This window comes from Diaporthe batatas (genome assembly GCF_019321695.1).
Source record: "Diaporthe batatas strain CRI 302-4 chromosome Unknown Contig00017, whole genome shotgun sequence".
Classification (NCBI taxonomy): domain Eukaryota; kingdom Fungi; phylum Ascomycota; class Sordariomycetes; order Diaporthales; family Diaporthaceae; genus Diaporthe; species Diaporthe batatas.
Window position 1 is genome coordinate 347,004 of NW_025408564.1, and position 19,080 is coordinate 366,083.

At 53.1% G+C, this 19,080-nt stretch overlaps 3 protein-coding genes across 3 annotated transcripts; all 3 read right to left on the reverse strand.

The window, feature by feature from the left end:
• Positions 1 to 798: 798 nt before the first annotated feature.
• Positions 799 to 4,168, reverse strand: KVR01_012117 (uncharacterized protein; the record flags this gene model as incomplete). Its single annotated transcript, XM_044786753.1, has 6 exons — positions 799 to 971; positions 1,338 to 2,690; positions 2,802 to 3,081; positions 3,163 to 3,670; positions 3,735 to 3,952; positions 4,034 to 4,168. The coding sequence occupies 6 exons, from the start codon at positions 4,166 to 4,168 to the stop codon at positions 799 to 801; spliced, it is 2,667 nt and encodes an 888-aa protein (XP_044639198.1).
• Positions 4,169 to 6,464: 2,296 nt separating this feature from the next.
• Positions 6,465 to 9,191, reverse strand: KVR01_012094 (uncharacterized protein). The gene is made up of 2 exons (XM_044793862.1): positions 8,397 to 9,191; positions 6,465 to 8,255 (listed from the first exon to the last, which is right to left on the reverse strand). Exons 1-2 carry the CDS (start codon positions 8,892 to 8,894, stop codon positions 7,062 to 7,064), a joined length of 1,692 nt encoding a protein of 563 aa, XP_044639175.1. The 5' UTR covers positions 8,895 to 9,191; the 3' UTR covers positions 6,465 to 7,061.
• A 6,066-nt stretch (positions 9,192 to 15,257) lies between these two features.
• Positions 15,258 to 17,153, reverse strand: KVR01_012090 (uncharacterized protein; the record flags this gene model as incomplete). The annotated part of the gene is made up of 5 exons (XM_044788977.1): positions 15,258 to 15,334; positions 15,554 to 15,570; positions 15,669 to 15,843; positions 15,911 to 16,421; positions 16,485 to 17,153. The coding sequence occupies 5 exons, from the start codon at positions 17,151 to 17,153 to the stop codon at positions 15,258 to 15,260; spliced, it is 1,449 nt and encodes a 482-aa protein (XP_044639171.1).
• Positions 17,154 to 19,080: the final 1,927 nt, after the last annotated feature.

Here is a 19,080-nt window from a genome sequence, read left to right on the forward strand (position 1 = left end):
CAAGGGCCAGCCATGCATCATTCTCGTTGGCGGTAGAGTCTCAAGGTTGAGTTAGTAAAGTCCCGAGGTCTCTTCATGTATCATAATTGATATCTGTCTCCGAGGACTTGGCTCTCACTGAGACTTCAAAGTTGGATTCCGTCGACAAGGTGAGAATACCTTCAAAAGGGTTCAATATTCACATGGCAAGCCATCAATCAGCATTTTCAAACGTCAAGCCAGCCTTCTCCCTCACAGCCCCATAAGCCCCAGCGATATCCCGCTTCTCCTCCCCCCTCCCAAGGCCATCTCCCTCCAGCACCTCCTTACACCGCCCCATCACCACACCCGGATTCCTCGCTGTCGCCCCAGTCCCCTCCGCAAGACTCACAGCAAGACTAGCATTCTTGATTCCCAGCGCCACACCACCAGCAAGTTCATCTCTCCAGTAGTTCCCGCGGAGCATGCGCCTGGCATATACATGAAACGGGTTCGTCGCGCCTGGCCCGTGAACAAAACACAGCTCGACGAATCGCCCGACCTGCGCGGGATCGAACCCCGGGCCTTTTCAGCCAGAGTGAAATGCCTCCGCCAGCTGCACCGCCGCGTTGAGCGTGAATGTGTTGGTGATGATCTTCATCTTGGACCCCATGCCACACAGCCTATCACAGATCTCACGGCGGGAAAATGATGGAACGATGGAGACTAAACACGGATCCGATCTGAAAAGCCTCGGCCCACTCATAGAAACGATGCCTGGGTCTCGTCTATGCGCACGAGAACATTGCTTTCGCATCCCTCGTGTTCCATCTAGGTCTCTTAGAAAGGCTTTGGCACTTTGCAGATGTCGGCATCCACAGGTACAAAATTTCCAACGAGCTTGAGCCTTTCGTATTCCTCATGGTCTGTAAGAGGCTCCCATTTGACACGGCTTATGACCTCCCGCAGCCGCGTAGCGAGAAGTGGAGACTTAAACATAGCCGCGCTTTGTCCTCCTGATTCCTTGCTCATCCGAGTCTTGGGCCATTTCGCATGTTCAAGTCCTTCACTCAAATAGTCTCTATCCTTCACTGTCAGGGCCGCCCAATTACGGTGCCCTGGACTTCTCAGTCCCATCAAAGAGCATCGTGGTTTTGGACTGTCAGGCTGTCGAATCGCATCAACCAAATCCCTCTCAGTCTTCGATAGGGTTATGTATTGGCCCTGTCTCATATTTGCTGACATCACCAATCGATCTGTTGACTCATTCGTTATCTCCTCATCTTTTGCAGTCTCTCCAAGGATCAGTTGCAGGAGGAATGATGCATTGACTTCAACCAGGCAATGCACACCGAATTGCGATGTCGAAGGCAGGCGACCGTGTTGCGCAATGAATGGGAGGGTTCCAACATAGATTTCTTCCAAGGCATCATCCCATTGAGGTATGATCAATGTTTTCTCATCAAGATCATAGCCATGCACGACGATGGATGCAAGGACCTCTAGGGCACTTCGCCTATCCTCGAGATCATCCCTTTCCTGAATGATCCTAAGGATCACCAGCATTTGGGGTGACCGAAGTAATGCGATCTGTGGTCGACCCACTGGGATTACGCGACTTTCAAAATATTGACTTTCGATGCATTTGTGATCTAGGTCGATACCATGCTTCTGCATCATGCGCGAGATCCTCATTCTGTCCTCGCTAGAAGAAACGTAGGTGTGTGTAGGCGCACCCGGAATTCCGAACGAGGCGCAAAAGAGATAGGTACTGTATGTCGTTGAGATCTTTCCGTTAGGGCTGTTGGCCCTGAAATCCTCCATAACTGCATAGACATACTCCCACATTCCTTGACTGGCTGCTAGAGCAACGAAGTCGCAACGCACATGCATCTGATCCGTGTGGTCAAATATCTTCTTGGTGGCTTGAAAGAGCTTGATCATCATTTCCGAATCAAGATGACCGTCTTTCTTCAGCATTCGAAGGTGGCCACAATACCATTGATAGTCTGGCATAGTTATGCCAGGTTGAGCTCTGGGTTTTGATGGGTCCAAGCCAGTCTCATCATAATCAGGGTGGACTTCCCGACAAGGAGCTGCTCCAGAAATTTCGCCCACGCCCGGAGGGACTGTCAGGTACAACTTGCTGTAACTTTCAGGAATGACGATGCAGGACTTCAACAAGACAAACATCCTGAATTCCGGGGTTGTTTGGTCGTATCCTAGTATCTCTCTGTTGCTGTTCATGAGGAACTCCTTGGCTGATCGATGAATGAAGGATACCACCAGGTGATTCGTGTTTTCGTCGGTTCTCACTTCGAGGAGACCAGCACAACGTGACTCCAACTGACGCTTCGTGTTTAATAATTCCCGTGAATAGGTCTTTATTTGCTCCAGTGGTGCGGGACTGTCAAATATCTTGTCGAGATACTCAGTCTTGCGGACAAGGAGAAAGTGCCAGACTGACAATGTGTGCCACGGGACTATGTCTTCGCCCTCAAGCATAAGGTTGAGCCAAAGTGCTGCATCTTTGCGGTAGGATTCATGCTCGCCGTTCTCCCTGTCCCACATCTCTTGATAGAGGCTTTTGAGCTCACGGGGTAAAGCTTCCAAGCGTCTCATCAGTTGATCCTGGTCATCGTCACGGACAACTCCCTCTCCCATGGCTTTCAAAGCCAATGATACCCAGAGAAATACACCATTGGCCTTGTCGCAAACCGCATCTAAAAGCCCTGTCTGAAGATGCTGCGATCCAAACAATGTGGTAATTTTGTCCTCGGCTAAGGATCTGATATCGCTCCATGTGAAATCTTGGACCCGTAGACTCGGGACTTTGTCCTCACCAAACCGCTTGTGAAAGGCAGGATCCGGGCGGCTCGATACGCATAATCGTATATTCTTGTCTGCGAGCAAGACCTCAATAAGCGCCAGCAGCTTGTCGGGACCATCGTCTCCAATCTCATCCAGGCCGTCAAGGAAAATGCACACTGGACGCCCCAGTGTCTTGACTGTCTCAAGGATTGTATTTTGAAGCTCCTGAGGGGACCAGTCATCGGGTTCGTCCTTCTGCATGAGGTTTGCGGTCGACATCGTAGGTATGAAATGAGGTTGATTGCTCAAAATCTGGTGAAGCAATGAACACAAGGCGTTTTTGACTGATCTCTCTTCCGATGTCCCACCTCCCCACAAAAAGTGAGATAGAACAAGTGTGTTTGGAGAAGTGCTGTTCAGAAGCCTTTGGGTGTCTTCACTGTCAACCAAATGTTTCATCAGAGTGCTTTTCCCCGACCCGGCCTTCCCATTCATCCAGAATATCTTGGCCGTAACATCTTGGCACCACTGCGGAAAGGTATTTGGCTGCGTATACTGCTTCCGCCCAGTCCAGGTATTTGTGGTGTAGCCAGTCCATTCAGACTGGAAAATCCAGGCAAATGTGCTCTCATGTGGCTCGTCGATTCTCGTTCGCCGGCTGTTCAGCTTAGGAGCTTTCAGGCTACTCAAAATCTTGTCTCGTCGTGCCTTATCATCTGAGCTCAAGTTCAACTTGTCCATATGCTGGGTCATTTTGGTCTGCGTCTCCTTTGCACTGGTCTGAACAAGCCGTTGCAGGTCATTTTGACCGTCTGAGATTCCTTTCACAAAGCCCTGGAGCGCTCCAGATAGATGAGAAAATTCGGTGCTCATCTCGATCTTATGAGCCTCGCTTTGAGTGCTGCAGAATAAGCAAGATCGTCAGCCTGGAATTATGATGTTGGTAGAAAATCCAGCATATTTACCAGATGCGTGAAAGCAAGCCGGTCTCCAGGACTGCCTTCTGCTTCTTCAGGTGCCGATCAAGCTTGTCCACATCGCCCTTCTTGAGTGCTCTGTGCAAACCCCACTTTATGGAATCTAATTTTCTCCCCTGGGCCGCCGCTGGTTTCTCTAGGATGACTTTGAGCTTTTCTGCTGTGGCAAGAGTATCTTCCGAAATCTGGGCCAGCCGCTTCTCATCCTTCGTCGATGTCTGGCTCTGACGAGCTTTGTCAAGCGAGCCACTGACGCTCTCGAGGACGTCACATAGTTGGGCATTGACTATGTCTTCGTCGGGGTCCGAGGAACCGGTCTTGTAAATGTTTTTGCAGATTGAAGCTGCTTTGAAGCCCAGCTCGATCGTCTGCAAGATATTGCACACAAGCGCAAATGTCGCAATCGCCTCCGCACCAGACATTTCGGGCTCCGTAGCTGGGTCTACCTAGATAGATACAGGCCTTCACCAAAACAGAATTGACCAGTGCAATATAGAGTGTCAGTGGAGATGATGCTCTGTAAGACTATCAGCAAGAGTTGGAGGGAAGTAAGAAACCTTGAAATGGCACTGGAAGGGATTTGAGAGACGGGAGAACGACAGGCTGAAATCTACCCGAGAGCCTTATTGCTGGCAGGGCGTTGGATCGGCGTTTGGTTCCAAGACCTGCACTGGCTCGGAGAGCCTATAAGAACAGTCTATTGCTCACCGGCTGCAAGGTGCTGCATAGCGCATGTATCACAGACTTGGTCTGGTGAGGATCAAGGTCCTCTCAGCTTGAAGAATAGTCGATTACGGGCAGACAAGGAGGTGTCTTGCATGGGTGCCCAGGTATCACAAAGTGGCTCCGTCGCCGGCCTCGACCAGAAAGACGACTTGTCACAAACAGGAAAGCTAACATCATGCAAAAAGTGGATGTTGTGAAACCCACAAATTCAGGCGTTTGGAGTCCATCATGGACTTGACGCATTGCTCATGTGCGACGAAGTTACGGAGAGACCGTAGTTACCTTGTCAACAAGGTCCTGCAGTGGGTTGTCTTCCAAGATTCCCAGCCATCAATCTCTTCTCATGAATGCAACCAGTTGCCCTCGCCATGCGGGCTGAGCTGAGGTCGGTCACATCCAGCTCCTCGCCTTCACGTGCGTTCGTTTCTAGGTACCTAGGTAATATGTGGCGCCTTCATACAGTGGTAAATGCTCAAGACACAGCGTTGTTGTTTTATAAAAAAAAAAAAAACTAAAAAAAAAAAACTAGAATGTTCATAATAGTGCTCCAGTGCAGAGAGAATACAATGCTTGGGCACGTGGCCTCAGCCTCGTGCCGCCAACACGCGGTAATTGCGTCCAAAATCACGAAGATTTATTCCACATGTGTAGGTGAGTAGTTTTATTCGTACTCTTATACACCCCAGAGGCGAATGATCCCTTCACCTAGTGAAAGGGGGTGCCAATCGCTGAATTTGTCCATGGGCTTCTATAATAGTACATACTGTACTGTTGGTTTATAGGTACTAATGATAGTTACTATAGGGTATTAATGCTCCTTTTAAAATTAGTGTTTTTTTAGTAATGATTTCTTTTTCAATAATAGATAATCTCTAGCTTTTAATTAGCCTTTTAGTAGTATGTTTATAGGTGGAAGGAGGTAAGGAGGGGGTTAAGGAGGGAGATAAGGAGGGAGGTAAGGAGGGAGGTAAGGAAGGAAGTTAAGGTTAAGGTTAAGGTTAAGGAAGGGGTATTATAGAATCTTTAAATTATTATATATAAAGAAGGAGAAGAAGTAAGAAATTAAAAAGTATATAAAGGGATAGATTTAAAATTAATAACCTTTTATATTAAGTTTATTTATATATAATAAAGACTTATAGAGTAATACACCCTTTATAATTAATTATTATTTATAAATATAATATTAAAATTATTTAATAGTTTAATTTTAAAATATTAATATAACTTTTTAAAGATTTATATATATTATAAAATAATATTTTTAAAAACATTATTTATTTTAAAGTAAGAAGTAGTTTATTTAATTAATTAATTAAAAGTTAGGGATTGTTTATTATTAAAAAAGGAATTATTACTATAAATATAACTATTAATTCTAGTGAGGAACTGTTGCTAAGGCCCCTATTTTCCCGGTATGGTAGTGACCTCTATCTTACACGCCCGCCCAACCAACCCTGACGCACCACCTGCCTAGGTGCGCAGTTATACCACAAAGCCCCAATCAATAATAAACCACAATTAACCCAAATGACCTGACAGACCGCCAAGACACATGCATTCTGTCTCACAAGGCTTGCCTTGCCTTGCCCTGCCCTGCCGTACCTACCTAGGTACATACCCCGCATCCAAGCACCCACGCAGGCCTCCCAGCCCACCTACCTAGGTACAAAACACTAAATACCCTACACCCTACACCCGGCACCGAGACAACATCAACACAAAAAGCAAAAACCCCCCTCCAGGGCCCGTATGGCATTGTCTCTGGCCCGCATCCCCGACCGTCTCTCTCCTCAGCCCCGAGGCCCTCCCAACCACCCCCAACCCCCAACCCCTCATCCCTTCCAGGGCCACGAGCGTGCGTCCAGGGCAGCAGTGCAGCCAGCACACGCCAAGTCGCCGTGCCGTGCCGTGCCTGGCCTGGACCCAAGTGAACCCATGCCCGCCCGCCCGCCCGCCCGCCCGCCCGCCTTGCCGATCTTTCGCAACGGTGTCGACGAGACAGAAAGACCCGCTCGCCCTCCCGTGTGTCCCGTCCCAGCTCGCTTCGGCCTGCCCTACATCTCAGTGTTGTTTTGCAGACCCATCTCTACCTAAGTAGATACCAGGGCAACTACGGAAGCCACCAAAGAACATCCATCCCGATGCCCTGCTACCCGAGTGCCAACCCAGCCTCGAGTCGCCCGTCGCAAGCTCTCGCCCATATTTGAACATTCACGCAAGATAGAAGAAGACATGGAATCAATTTTTTTCAAATTCATTAATGACGTGACTAAAAAGGAAGCTCATGCTGATGTCCGAGCCAGGTCCGGCGTCTAAGTCCGAATTTCCCCTTTCTCGCTCTGATGCAGTTGATGAACTCCTGTATAAAAATATTGTTATGTGCAATCACGCCAATCATCCCGTCAGAAAAATCGATCCGTCATAAATCGACCATGTTGCGGCATGTTCCGTGTCTCTCTCCTCGTCCAAGACATCAATCATCTTTGGGGGTATTACATTTCCAACAAAGGGTATCCACAACTCCTATACTCTCTTCTCTTCTTACTATCTTTCATCCTGGTGCTGTGCGTCCAACGGATGATGTGCTTAGGCGGCCGAGTCTCCTCGGTGCTCGGCGGCCTCGACAACACCCTTCTCATGGGCGTGGGCGTCCAGGCCACCGGCGAAGGTGGTGGTGGGCTTCCAGCCAGCGGAAGTCCGAGGAGTAGTCTCCTCCATCATGCGGTCGACCTGCTCCAGCGACAGACCCTTGGTCTCGGGGACGAGGAAGTAGGCGTAGACAAAGGCGCAGGTGCAGAGACCACCCCACACGAAGAAGACGCTGGACTTGAGGTTGCCGTGGGTCTCACCGACCATGTAGGGGGTGATGACGGCGATGATGGTGTTCCACAGCCAGTTGGAGGCGGTGGACAGGGCAACACCACGGGAACGGATGGGCAGGGGGAAGATCTCGCCGATCAGGATCCAGGCGCCGGGGCCCCATGTGGAAGCAAAGAAGAAGATGAAGATGGCGATGAAGGCGATCTGGGCGTTGACGGCCGGGATGTTGTCGGCGATCGAGGCATCGGGATCGTTGGGGTCAGTGTGGGTGTGGTTGAAACCGACCGTGACACCGATGATGGCGACGAGGAACTGGCAAACAAGCATGCCAAAGGCGCCGATGATCAGGATGGAGCGACGACCGAACCTCTCAACAGTCCAGAAGGAGATGGGGGTGGAGCACACGTTGACGAGAGTGAAGATCAGCGAGATCAGGAAGGTGTTGGAGATGGCACCGGTGGACTGGAGGAAGGGCGTGGAGTAGTAGAAGATGAAGTTGACACCGGTCCACTGCTGCATCATCTGCAGGGAGGTACCGAGGATCGTGCGACGCAGGTTGGACTTTGCGCTGAAGACGGAGCCCTTGAAGCAGTTGGCCCAGGAGCCGAACCAGGTGGTGTTGGGGATAAGCTGACGCTCGTACTCCTCGTTGGCGACGATCTCGGCAAGCTCGACCTGGATGTACTCGGAGTCGGCGGGCTGGCCACGGAGGCGGGACAGGGCATCGGTGGCACGGTCGAGGCGGCCACGCTTGACAAAGTAACGGGGCGAGTCGGGCAGGAACATCAGACCGACACCGAGGATGACACCCCAGGGGAACTGGATGCCGATGGGGATGCGGTAAGCCCTGGTGTCGCCGTAGTGCTGAGAGCCGTAGACGACACAGGCGGCGAGCAGCAGACCAATTGTAATGCAGAATTGGTAGCCGGCGACCAGAGCGCCACGGACCTTGCGGGGGCACTGCGGGAGGCGAATTGTCAGCTTCAGCTCTTCTTCTCCAACGCTCCAGACGTGGGGCACACGAGCATCGCCAGCTGCGAAGCACCAGGCTAGCAGCCCTGGCCTCAGCACCTGGAAAAGCAGTTACGGGGAGCAACTCACAATCTCAGACATGTACAGAATGACAATGGCGGACTCGAAACCGACACCCAGACCAGCGATCAGACGACCAGCAACGATTGTACCGAGAGCAGAGGAGTTGGGCGTGGTGGCGACCTGGACAATAACACCGAGAATGTAGATGAAGCAGCCGGTGACGACAGTCCACTTGCGACCGATGAACTCGGCGACATCTCCAGCGATGAGAGCTCCAAAGAAGGTACCGGCGGACAGGATCGAGGTGATCAGAGAGAGGTTGGAATCGGTAAGAGAGGTGGCATCGGCGCCCTCGACGGCCTTGTAGAAGACCTCAGAGCCGGAGACACCGTTGATGTAACCAGAGTCGTAGCCAAAGAAGATACCACCGAAGGAGGCGAATGCGCAGATGACATAAGCCTTCCAGGTGACGGGGGCCTCGATGCGTTCGACATCGCTGGTCGTGTGCAGGCCAGCAGCCGCAACGACCGAGTTGTTGCGGCTATGCTTCTCGTCGGTCGACATGACGGGCGAGCGAGCGAGAGTCTTCGTTTTGTTCCCTCGGCTTGTGGTTGTTGTCGAGTCTTGGGGGGTTGTTCCTTCCCTGAGAGTCAGTCTGGGAGAACTGACTGGCGACCTTTGGGTGGAAGGTGGGGCTGGAGAAGAAAAAAGGAAGTTGATGAATGAGGCAAGCAACCACAACGCAAACAGCAGCGCATGAAAAGGAAGGGGGGAGGTGGGATATCGACAGCTTTTATGAATCGGGGTCCTTCGTACCAGAGGTACCTCTTGTTCCTGGCCCGGTGCAACGATGGAAATTTGGGAGAGCTGGGGAGGCAGGCAGGGGTGGGAAGGACGACAACGAAAGGGGAGCACTGACCGTGGGCGACCGGGGTAGGGGAGCAGGGATGGCTGCTGTTGGGGTTGTACTCCGCAATTGAGGGAGCTCAGCCCTTTTGTCCAATCTTACCGTGTAAAATACGCAGGTCGACGGTCTATGTTCTGGGTCTAGGTCTCTCGTAAAGACTGCAAGGTGGGATGTGGGTGGGCGATTCAGGCGATTCAGGCTACTCCAATTGGTCTAAATTAGCAGAAGATGCAGCCTTTTGGGGACGGACGGGGTACGGGGTAAAGAGGTACGTACTCTTAGAAAGCGGCAGGGGTCAGGGTGTAGGGGACGTCTTGGTCTGCGAGACAGCAAGGAGGTACGTACCGCGGTACAGAAGTACCTAGGAGTGGTGCACAAGGGAAGATGAGGCGAGGAAGGAAGACACAGGTCGGGAGACGGAAGGAGGCAGGCAACAAGGGTGGCAGGGTGGGTGGGCAGGCCGCTTCCGTGCATCATGATTGATTCTTTGCCATGCGTCAGTGAATGACCGCCCTCGTGGTGACGGCAGCCATTCACCCATTGAGAGCCCTTTTGGGCGCAAAGAAGGAAGAGAGACACCTCTCCTGACACGCCATCCAACGACGCCGTGTCGGCTCGGCTGGAATGACTCTTGAGAACAATCGGCTTATGGCATCCTCGGGGGCCAGCTACTGAGGTTACCCGTTACTCGTGTTACCCCCGTACTCGTACTTGAGGCTGTCGCCATTTGAATTTGAATGATCACTTGACTCAATCGACTCAATCGACTCATCATTCATTGCTCAATGGTACGGAGTATGCTTCCTCAACCTAATCCAAGTGCGTCCTCAACTAACGGATCGTTTGCTCCTGGTCGGCTCTGGCAATCACCTGGTCTAGTCAATGCCTCCTCCCAAGAACTGATCCCAGTGCGGGTCACGACCCTCATCCATTGTCTTTGTCCGTCTCCTAGGCCAGAGGTCTGTCTGAGTGTCGTCGTCAATCTGACGCGAGCTCTTGTGGTCCAAGCTGTGCAGGCAGGCTAGACCAGCAGCTCGAAACAACCGACCCATCTCATCTCGCCTCGGCCACTTGAGCCCAGCTGCGACATGCAGCAACAAGCATCAGCACCAACAGTCAAGCCTGTCCCGTGAGCAGCAGGGCGTGTCATGCCCAGCAGGGCCGTCAGAGCCTCTATCGTTTAGCGCTTCGTCTGAGGGTTCCTGGCTTGCCTGGGCACTGGCGCCTTGGAGTTTGGCCCCCGACAATCTGGGGAAAGTTTTGCCATCGCGTCGCCGAGTCGCGTGGCGTTTTGCGGGGACTTTGGGGAGGATCTGGCTGCTTCTGCATGGCCAGCTGCCCCAGATGAGGCCCGGCCTGGGCTGCCTGGCTGATGTCTGGCAGGCAGGCCAGTCCCCGACACTTTTGTCTAGCCTCTGGGGGTGAAGGTTCGAGGCTCCAACCCAGTTGCCAGCCTACGCCCCCCGAGGACAGGCCGATCCGAAAAGAGCAAGAGGAACGACCCAGAATAAGGCCATGGTAAGGCCGAACCCCATCAACCGGCCCCGGTCCAGTCGACGCTACCCCGGCTCTTCAAAGCATGCCCACTGGTCCGGTTTTTCCGGGGTCGCTCAGAGCTGCAGGGTTTGTGGAGTTGTGGATTCGTCGGCTGGGTTGGGCCAGGGGCCCTGGAATGCCTAATCACAATGTGCGCCCGCTGCCCTCTCATCGCTCTGCGACTTACCACATTCCTGGGTCCCCAATCTCGGGCCCAGCGCTGCGAGCAGCCAGACAGCGTGCACGCCTCTGCTGCTGCTCAAGACGAAAAGAAGGGCCTTTGTTTGTCATGGTCTTGTCGCACTGTCCGTCCGTCACTCTGGCTACCTGGACGCTGCTGAGTGGGTGAGCCCCGGCATTGCCCATCGCTGCCGATCCGGAAGCGGCTGGGCTCACAGGCTCGCTGGTCCGCCCCTGTGGCGGGATGCATCAGCTGAGTGCCGAGTACGTACAGAAGGCCCGCGGCAAACATTCTGGCCAAAGCACATGCAACGGGCTGCCCGTATTTTACGCTGGCCCGGCAGGGGGGCGGGGTCTTGCTGGCCGACGGTTGCAACATCCGACAACAAGAGAAGCGCCGAAAATGCTATTGTCAGTGACCGGGGGCTAGGCACGTTGGCGCGCCATTGCTGCTGCAGCACCGCAAGCTTCTGACCTGCCCGCAGCCGCAGGTCCTGCACGGCATCAAATCCTCATCTCGTTTCGTGCTCCTGATGTTGGGACGCCGGCCCAGCAGCCCCAGCCTGCAGACGATGCCCGCGGCCTGCACCCGTCCAGCCGTCCCTGTTGAATGCTCAGATGCTGCAGAACAGGACCCGGTAGCGAGCACTTGCAGTCCCAAGGGTTTCTTGCGAGGCAAGCGAAGCAAGCGAAACAGCTCCGTCAAGAAGCCCTGTTAGGTCGCCGATGCATCCGCCCAAGCTGCCTCCCCGGCCGTTCTCCAACCCCAGAAAAGACGGCCCGGTCGACTCCTCTGCTCCTACGCACCACCATCCTCTTGGTACCAACGATCCTTGGGCCAATCTGGAGCCATCGGACGAGCATCCCAATGGGCCAATGCTCGGTCGTACTCTGACGCTAACTGCCCCCGGGGTCGCGTCCCTTATGCATGCTGTCTGGCTAAGACGCAAATTGGCCGACTCCTTCCTGCCGTGATCTGTTGGTCACTGCTCGTGTCCACCTGGTCAATCAGCAGACTTTCCCCGTCCAGCCGTTCCACGAACCGCACGATGCTCTATCCCACACGTCTCCAAAAGGCAAATCGAGGACGTCGATTGGTGAAAGGCCCCTCCTGCTGAAGGATCTATATTGCGAACCAAGATGCCAGTTACTCGTGCTAATTGGGCGCCCGCGGGCTGGTCGCCAGACCCCTAGGCTTCAGGTGCGCAGTTGATTTGCGGTGGTCTGAGCCTCGGGTTGCGGCTGATGGCAACTATGCGATCACGATGGCTTCCTGCTTCTTCCATGTTGTCGTTATCGTCCACTCCACTTCTTCTCCATTCTGGGGCTCCAGATTCTACCACCTCCGCAATTTGCTCCAGCCTGCGAACTCGGCCCACAGGGCTCCAACCGTTAAATTGGAACCGCTAGAGCCAAAACGGCCGATCTAAACCATATTAGGCCAGTGAGTGGATGCCAAGTCTTTAAGCTTGGTTTGAAAGCCAACGTCCAGGCCCATCTGGACGCCTAGAAGGATCAAGCCAGCTGTATGGGGCAATAACTGGGGCGCGGGGCGCCCAAAGTAGTGTACACGAGCGCGCTGTCGCCAACCATCACAGGATATTTGCCCGTCCAACCTCGTCGCTGCCATGCCTGCCATGTGCCGATTGTGTGCCACCAGGCCACTAAATGGATCTTGTCACCTGTCTCCGATTCATTGCTGAGGCATTCAAAAAGCATCATGAGCTGTGGCATGATTGCCTAGAAGCCTCACTGTCGCGTACGTCCTCCTGAACTGAAGGACCAAACAATTCAGGCTGCCCGTTTGAACCCAGGCCTGCCTGGTCAGTGGACGAGGTAGTGCCGAGCCTGACTACCGCGCCCACCATCCACCGCTCACCCCGTGCCCGGCACCTCCCCGAATCCCGTTGGATCCGGGCCACCTCGTGACCTTCACCTGGCAACACCGGTCGCTTCACCATACCGCCCCCTATGAACGATGCTGTGTCATTCGTCCTGTCAAGCGCCCCCAGTACTAGTTGGTCTCAGTCCCGGCGCTCTGGGCCCAGCTGCCAGGCTGCCTGGGGCCAGCCCATAGTAAAAAATCGCCTTCGTCCGGTTCCGCCGTCGTGTGCCGCCTGCCTCGGCAATCTCATCTGCTGCCTCAACGCTACCACTAGAAAGCGGCATCCGAGATTCATTACGAGGCATCGTGGATTTGGGGCCCCGCCCCGTGATGTCTACCGGCCCGATTCTGGTTCTGGCCAAGCCGCCGAAGTCGAGAAGGGCCAGGGAAAAAAAGTCGACACGTCTGTGTAATTAGGCTCCCCACAACGTTCCCCTCCTCGACACGCCAACGACAGACTTTTACCCCGTGGGTCCTCCAGGAAATGAATCGGCCCATCTATGCAACCCAACTCGGTGCGTCGGGTCGCGGTAGGGGTTGATGACCACTGGCAGTGGTCACTAGTAAGCCTCTTCTCTTGTGAAGCGAGTCTTGGTGATCATTGATGGCACCCAAACGCCAGAGGCGCTGATGACTGGCGCAGCGTTGAACCACGAGTTCACCGAGGGCGGCCAATTCAATCCTCGCGGCAGCATCCTTCGCTGCCCTCCCTGCATCCTGGCCCAGGTCTCCGGGTGGCCCATTGGTCTCCATACGCCGCCACTTGTCCCGGCTGTCTGTCACCCGCATACTCTTAGCGGCTTAGCCGAAGCTACCATCCCAACCAACACCCCCCCTGTTCTTCAACCCACGATCGCACGTGCAGGCCGCATTGCAACGTCGCAGCCCTGGAAAAATCCTATATTGGCCAAATTACCACGCGTTCATGGGACCGCGCCCTCGTCCTACCCTACCTCCTGCCGTAATAGAGCTGCTTACCGTGGAGACAGAGAGGCTGGCATATAGTGTGGAAACAACTAAATATACTTTTGAACAACCATCACAAGGTATGTAATGGACATTCGATCGGATCTCCCCGAATGCAAGCAAGCAAGCAAGCCTGGGTTGGGTAAGTAAGTGAGATGCGGGACCAATTCCTTTCCACCTCCCATCCCCGTCCCCTCCCGACGCGTCTCGTAGAGTAGAGTCACACACGCAAACCCTGCTGTGCTCTTAGACTTTTTGTTGAGTCAGCGCACAGCACAACACTTCAACGGGTATTATTAACGAGCTCCTTCCAGGTTCCTGTCCCTCGTCGCCCAAGGTTTGTTGTAAGTTGTGACTGACGTGTTCGCCGTATACATGTACCATGGGAATGCCATCATAGCCATGCCATGCCGTGCCGTGCTTGTTTCATCCCACAGGAGTCAAAAGAAATTGGCCGACTGGCCGGCTGCTGGCTAGCTACTGTGTAGCTAGCTGGACAATAATTGTGACTTTTTTCTTTTCACTTGTGGTCGAGCTCGGAATTATTGGATCCCTCTCGGCGTCTATTCGGCTGAACAGGTGTTACGCGAGGGTGTCAGCCACAAAAGAGAGCCACACCGCACGGCCAGGGGGCTACTAACTAATAAATTGTAGTTAGACTGAACACTTATTAAGGCGCGTCTTTTTGTACTGTGTAAAACATGTGGGGAGTGGAGAGGGAGGGCGTCTATTAGGGTTAGGTACTATTGTCTCGGACCATGTTCGAGTTAGACTCCCGTGCGCTGTTTGCTGCTGCTCCAGCACTGGGCCCTTTCCGCGGCCCGAAAGGGACGGGGAAAGCTGACGGGGCCTCGGGAAAGCTGACGGGAGCGAGCGGGAAAGACGGACCACCTGGGCAGGAGAGAAGACGAAAGGAAAGAAGGGGGGTTGTGGCCGGCCGGCCTGCGCGCCTCGCGCTTTGAGACCGCCCCGCGTGACACGTGTGATACCCTGCCTGCTGGGGGCCGAGTGGCTTGAAGGGTGTGGCTGTGGTACACATGGTGCAAAGCCTTTGTTCTTTTGTTTCTGGTGAGGGAGGGGGGCAATTTGTTCTTCCTAGGTATCTATTCGGGTGTTGTGGCACGTTGCAGCCGCCGACCTTGCTGGGCGTGTGCGACGCGGGCTTGTTTTATTTATTTCTGGTTTTGAATTTGTGCTACTCGAGTGGTTAGATGGTGTTGTTGTCATGCGTGTAGTTGGAACTGCTACTTATGTAGTTGGATAAGGACGATAATGTCAAACTCACATGAGTTCACCTGGGCATTTTCCTCTTGGCTTAGTCGGGTCGGCCTACTTGTATTACTTACAACTTGCTGCGTGGCCAACAGCCGGAAACGTCGTCGAACCCCTCTAGCCGTGGCTTATGAGCTAGCCATAGCCCTCCTGATTAGGTAGACCGCCTGGTGTGATGCGGCTAGACGACGCACGGCTGCGAAGTCTCTTTCTTCATATGGAAGCGTGCATCGCTGTAAGGGCACATCTGCAGGTCGACTGCGTTTTGTGCTGTAGTGGAACTCGAGGTCCTGCGTACTGAGACGTGTTCTGCATGTGACCGAGGGCATATCTACTTCAGTGAAATCTTTCGGGATAAAATTTCACCTTCCCCTGCGGTATTTAATCAATTGTATTTACCAGCAGGCCATCTAACTTTATATCCTACTACCACTACTTCATGTGCAACCCAATCCTTCTTCGGCTCCACCTTCTGACCTTTGAAATTGCACCGGCTGTTGCTGGTATTGATGGTCTCAGCCGCATTCTGCTCCGGGTGGAAGAGGGAGAGAATATGGCTCGCAGGACCAGTCTTGAGGCCGAGGACAGCCACAATTCAAGAAGTTCACGTATCGATTTCACAGCAAGACGGACGCCAAACTTAATTTCAAACAGCAAGTCGTCATCTGTTGAAATATTGCGAGCCACAACCTCCTCGTACTCGGCACACCACTCTCGGAATGGCGTTCTCGTGGCCTCGTCCCGCAGATTCAAGAACCAATCCTGATCTGTGATTAACCCACTCATTAGCTGTTGAAACCCCAGAACGGACTGCTGAAGACCCCTGATACTTACCGAGGCTGTTAGCCGCAGCCCAATCCACCCCGATGATAGACCTGACCACCTCGTGATTAATCTGGTAAAAGAACGACTGGCTGCGTCTCCTATTATACTGCAGGAGCGTCGGCACACCGAAATGGCCCGGCTCGTCGGGCTCGTCTTTCCCGCACCAGACGTGGCCCAGCCCGCCGAAGGTATGCCGCGTCCAGTACCATCCGGCCTCGCCGTTCTTTTCGTCACTGTATGGAGAGGCATTCAGCGCGGGAGGGGTCCCGGGCTGGGAACTGCCTGTGAGGAAGCCTGTGAAGCAGTGGACGAACTCATGGGCTAGGAATATTGCTATGCTGAGTACTGCTCGCTCGAGATTTACTTGGGCTTGGGCTTGGGACTCTATTAATTGGTGTAGTCTCTTTCGTGTACATTCGTTTACTTTTCTGGTGCCTTGCTGGATTTCGGCGTTGAGAATCTCCTGTTCTCTGATGTATTGCTCGACACGATGCTCTGATTCAAGCAGGCCATCTACCAGCTACAGGGATGATAAGAAGAAAGCCCAAGGCATGAGTCGGCAAAGGGGGTGGGGGAAGCTTACATATTGGTGTATATACACAATCGCGCTGTTTCTGCAGTCGTAGTCCTCCATATCATCCCCCCAACTCCACCTCTGCGTCAGCCCGTAACCAGACAGGCTGCCACAAACAACAATGGGGATCCCCGATTCCCGGACCTGCCGTAGGAATCTTTCAACCCACATGGGCATTTCATCGAGATCACCCTTGTATATCCCGGCAGCTGCCTCACCACTGCCAGCCCGAGCGGCCGCGGCCCTCCGCTCGGCCACAATCTGTTTCCCCATGGCGACCAGCACCCTATTGCCCCTCCCTTCTTCCAGCAGCCTCAGGGCCAGGTCGACGCACTGGCCCAGCGCGGCGGTGGTGGCGTCGTCTGCAGGTGGGCCGGGAGCCGTCCGCTCGTGAGTGCTCGGGGCCAGCGAGAGGGCAAATTTGAAGTCGCGGGTGAAGAGGCGGAGGTTAGGTTTGTTCGGCCGTCTACATGTTCGCTTCGCTGTTCTGGGATGAGGTGAGGTCGGCCCGTCAGGTGTTCGGCGTTTCGCTCGACCGCCAGACTCGTGGATTGGGATGAGAGGGGTTGTTGATGGGGTCGCATCTGCGGTATGAGTTGCACTGGTGTTGGCATTCTTTCGGCTGTTAGCGCTGTGAAGTTGCGTGCTTCGGCCAGTATACATGGTGGTTGCATGCATGCTGTTAGGCCTGAGGAAACAAAGTCAGACCCCAAAAAGCGAACTTAGACTTGGCTGTTCACCAGGACCGGTGTTAATTAGGGCCAGAGAGACTGAATCTAGTGGTTCTTGTGATGCCTGGCTGATCTTTGGAATGGTGTGAGAGTAAAGTGAAAAGCTGTCACGTGAATGTGTCTGGACACAAGCTTTGACGGAAAATTCCGTCGTTTTTTTTTTTCAAGAAGAAGAGAGAGAAAATTGTTAAAAAGAAGAATCAGATGCGTACCCTAATGTTGGTAGATGCGATGGTGCTTGACGATTTAGCAATGGCGTGCCTCCTAGAGCTGAAGTAGGAGTTGCCTATGTCCCAGCGAGACAAACATCCAGATGGGAAACAAATGCTCTTCTCGGAGCTTTGCCCCCCAAAAAATGAAAGAAATGGCACGCTGATTGAGACAAAGAAGCCACGGGAATGGGCGGACCTCGGGAGTGAGGCTTGGGGAATTTGTGAGTGACCCGTTTTGCGACTTGCCAAGCTCGGGCCTAGTTCCACGCTTCAGTCGTCTAGAAGCCACAAAAGCCGCAGCAAAATGTTCTATTGGACGCACTATAACATCCATCTGGTATCAGCAGTAATGGCGGGCCGCAATTTATGCACGCACAGAGGAACCGTAAAGATTAAGAGGCTAATTATAGACCTCGTGCTTGCTGCCCTTCCATGCATGTAGGTGTTTAAAACAAAACCTTTGTGGGCTAAATCCTGTGAGTGTGTGGCAATACAACCTGCACGTAAATAATTACATATTATTCAAGTTATTGTCTGTGCGTCGCAAGGCTGAGGCCGCCAGCACCTATCATATTTTAACCACTGTATCGACACCGATGTTTTTTTTTTTAAGCACTGGGTCTGCAGTGTTTGACACCGTGAAGGCGCCATGTATTTCCACGGATGTGTGTGGAATAGTTAGATGGGAAATCACCTGGGCAGGCAAATAGTTACTCCGTAGAGTCGCCAGCTGGCAGGCACCCAGACCACCTCTTCGAGCTTATAAGACCCATCCCAGGCAGCGTTTGCCTGGGCTTCGTTCCTCATACCACACATAAAATACAATCACACTTGTACCCACTTTGGGGACAGTTTATTCACGGGTGGAGCCCCCCGGGGGGGGCGGACTGGCTTCCTGCTTGCATCCAGTTGGCTCATCGCCTACCCACTTTGGGACCTCAGCCTCCCTCAAGTGCTCTCACAATCCTTCGAACTTCCACCTTATCAGAAGGTAGCACCGACTTGACCGCAGTGGACGTGTAAGGATGGCTTTCTTAGCTCTGCTTTGCCCTTTCGGTATACTGGTCATGAGACTTTTCCCTAGTGCACTGGTGGTGTGGTTTTTACGGAGTACTACTAAAATCCACAGGCTGGATTGAGGTCTAAACTCGTCGTCCTTATTGCCTTGTGCTATCTACCTATGTACTTTTTGCCTTCTGAATTAGGTATGTTTCCCACAAAAGCTTTTGTGATCATCGACAAAGCCACCCCGGCACTCTGTAATAAAAGGTTGCATGGGCGAAAAAGTCTCCAGATTATCCTGGCAACTTAATCACTGACACAAGATCTTCGAATCACCCAAATTTGCAAATCGTCTCCTCATGTAAGTCCTGCACAAGCAGCACCCAGGCAACTGCAAGCTGACACGATGTATAGTCTGAATCGGCAATGTATACGAGACGCAGTCCATCAATAATCTCTATGCTGAGCTGCCGAATGTTGAATGTCCTTGCGCTGTTGGATATGGAATGGAAGACGAGTCAGGATTGTGTGACTCGTATATGGGATACAGAACATACGTCAAAAACCACCTCGATGATCTTGAAGATTCGGCGTCACAATCTCCGGAAGAAACCCTCGCAACCTCCATCGACAGATGGGAGAGTGACGGCTGGGAGAGTG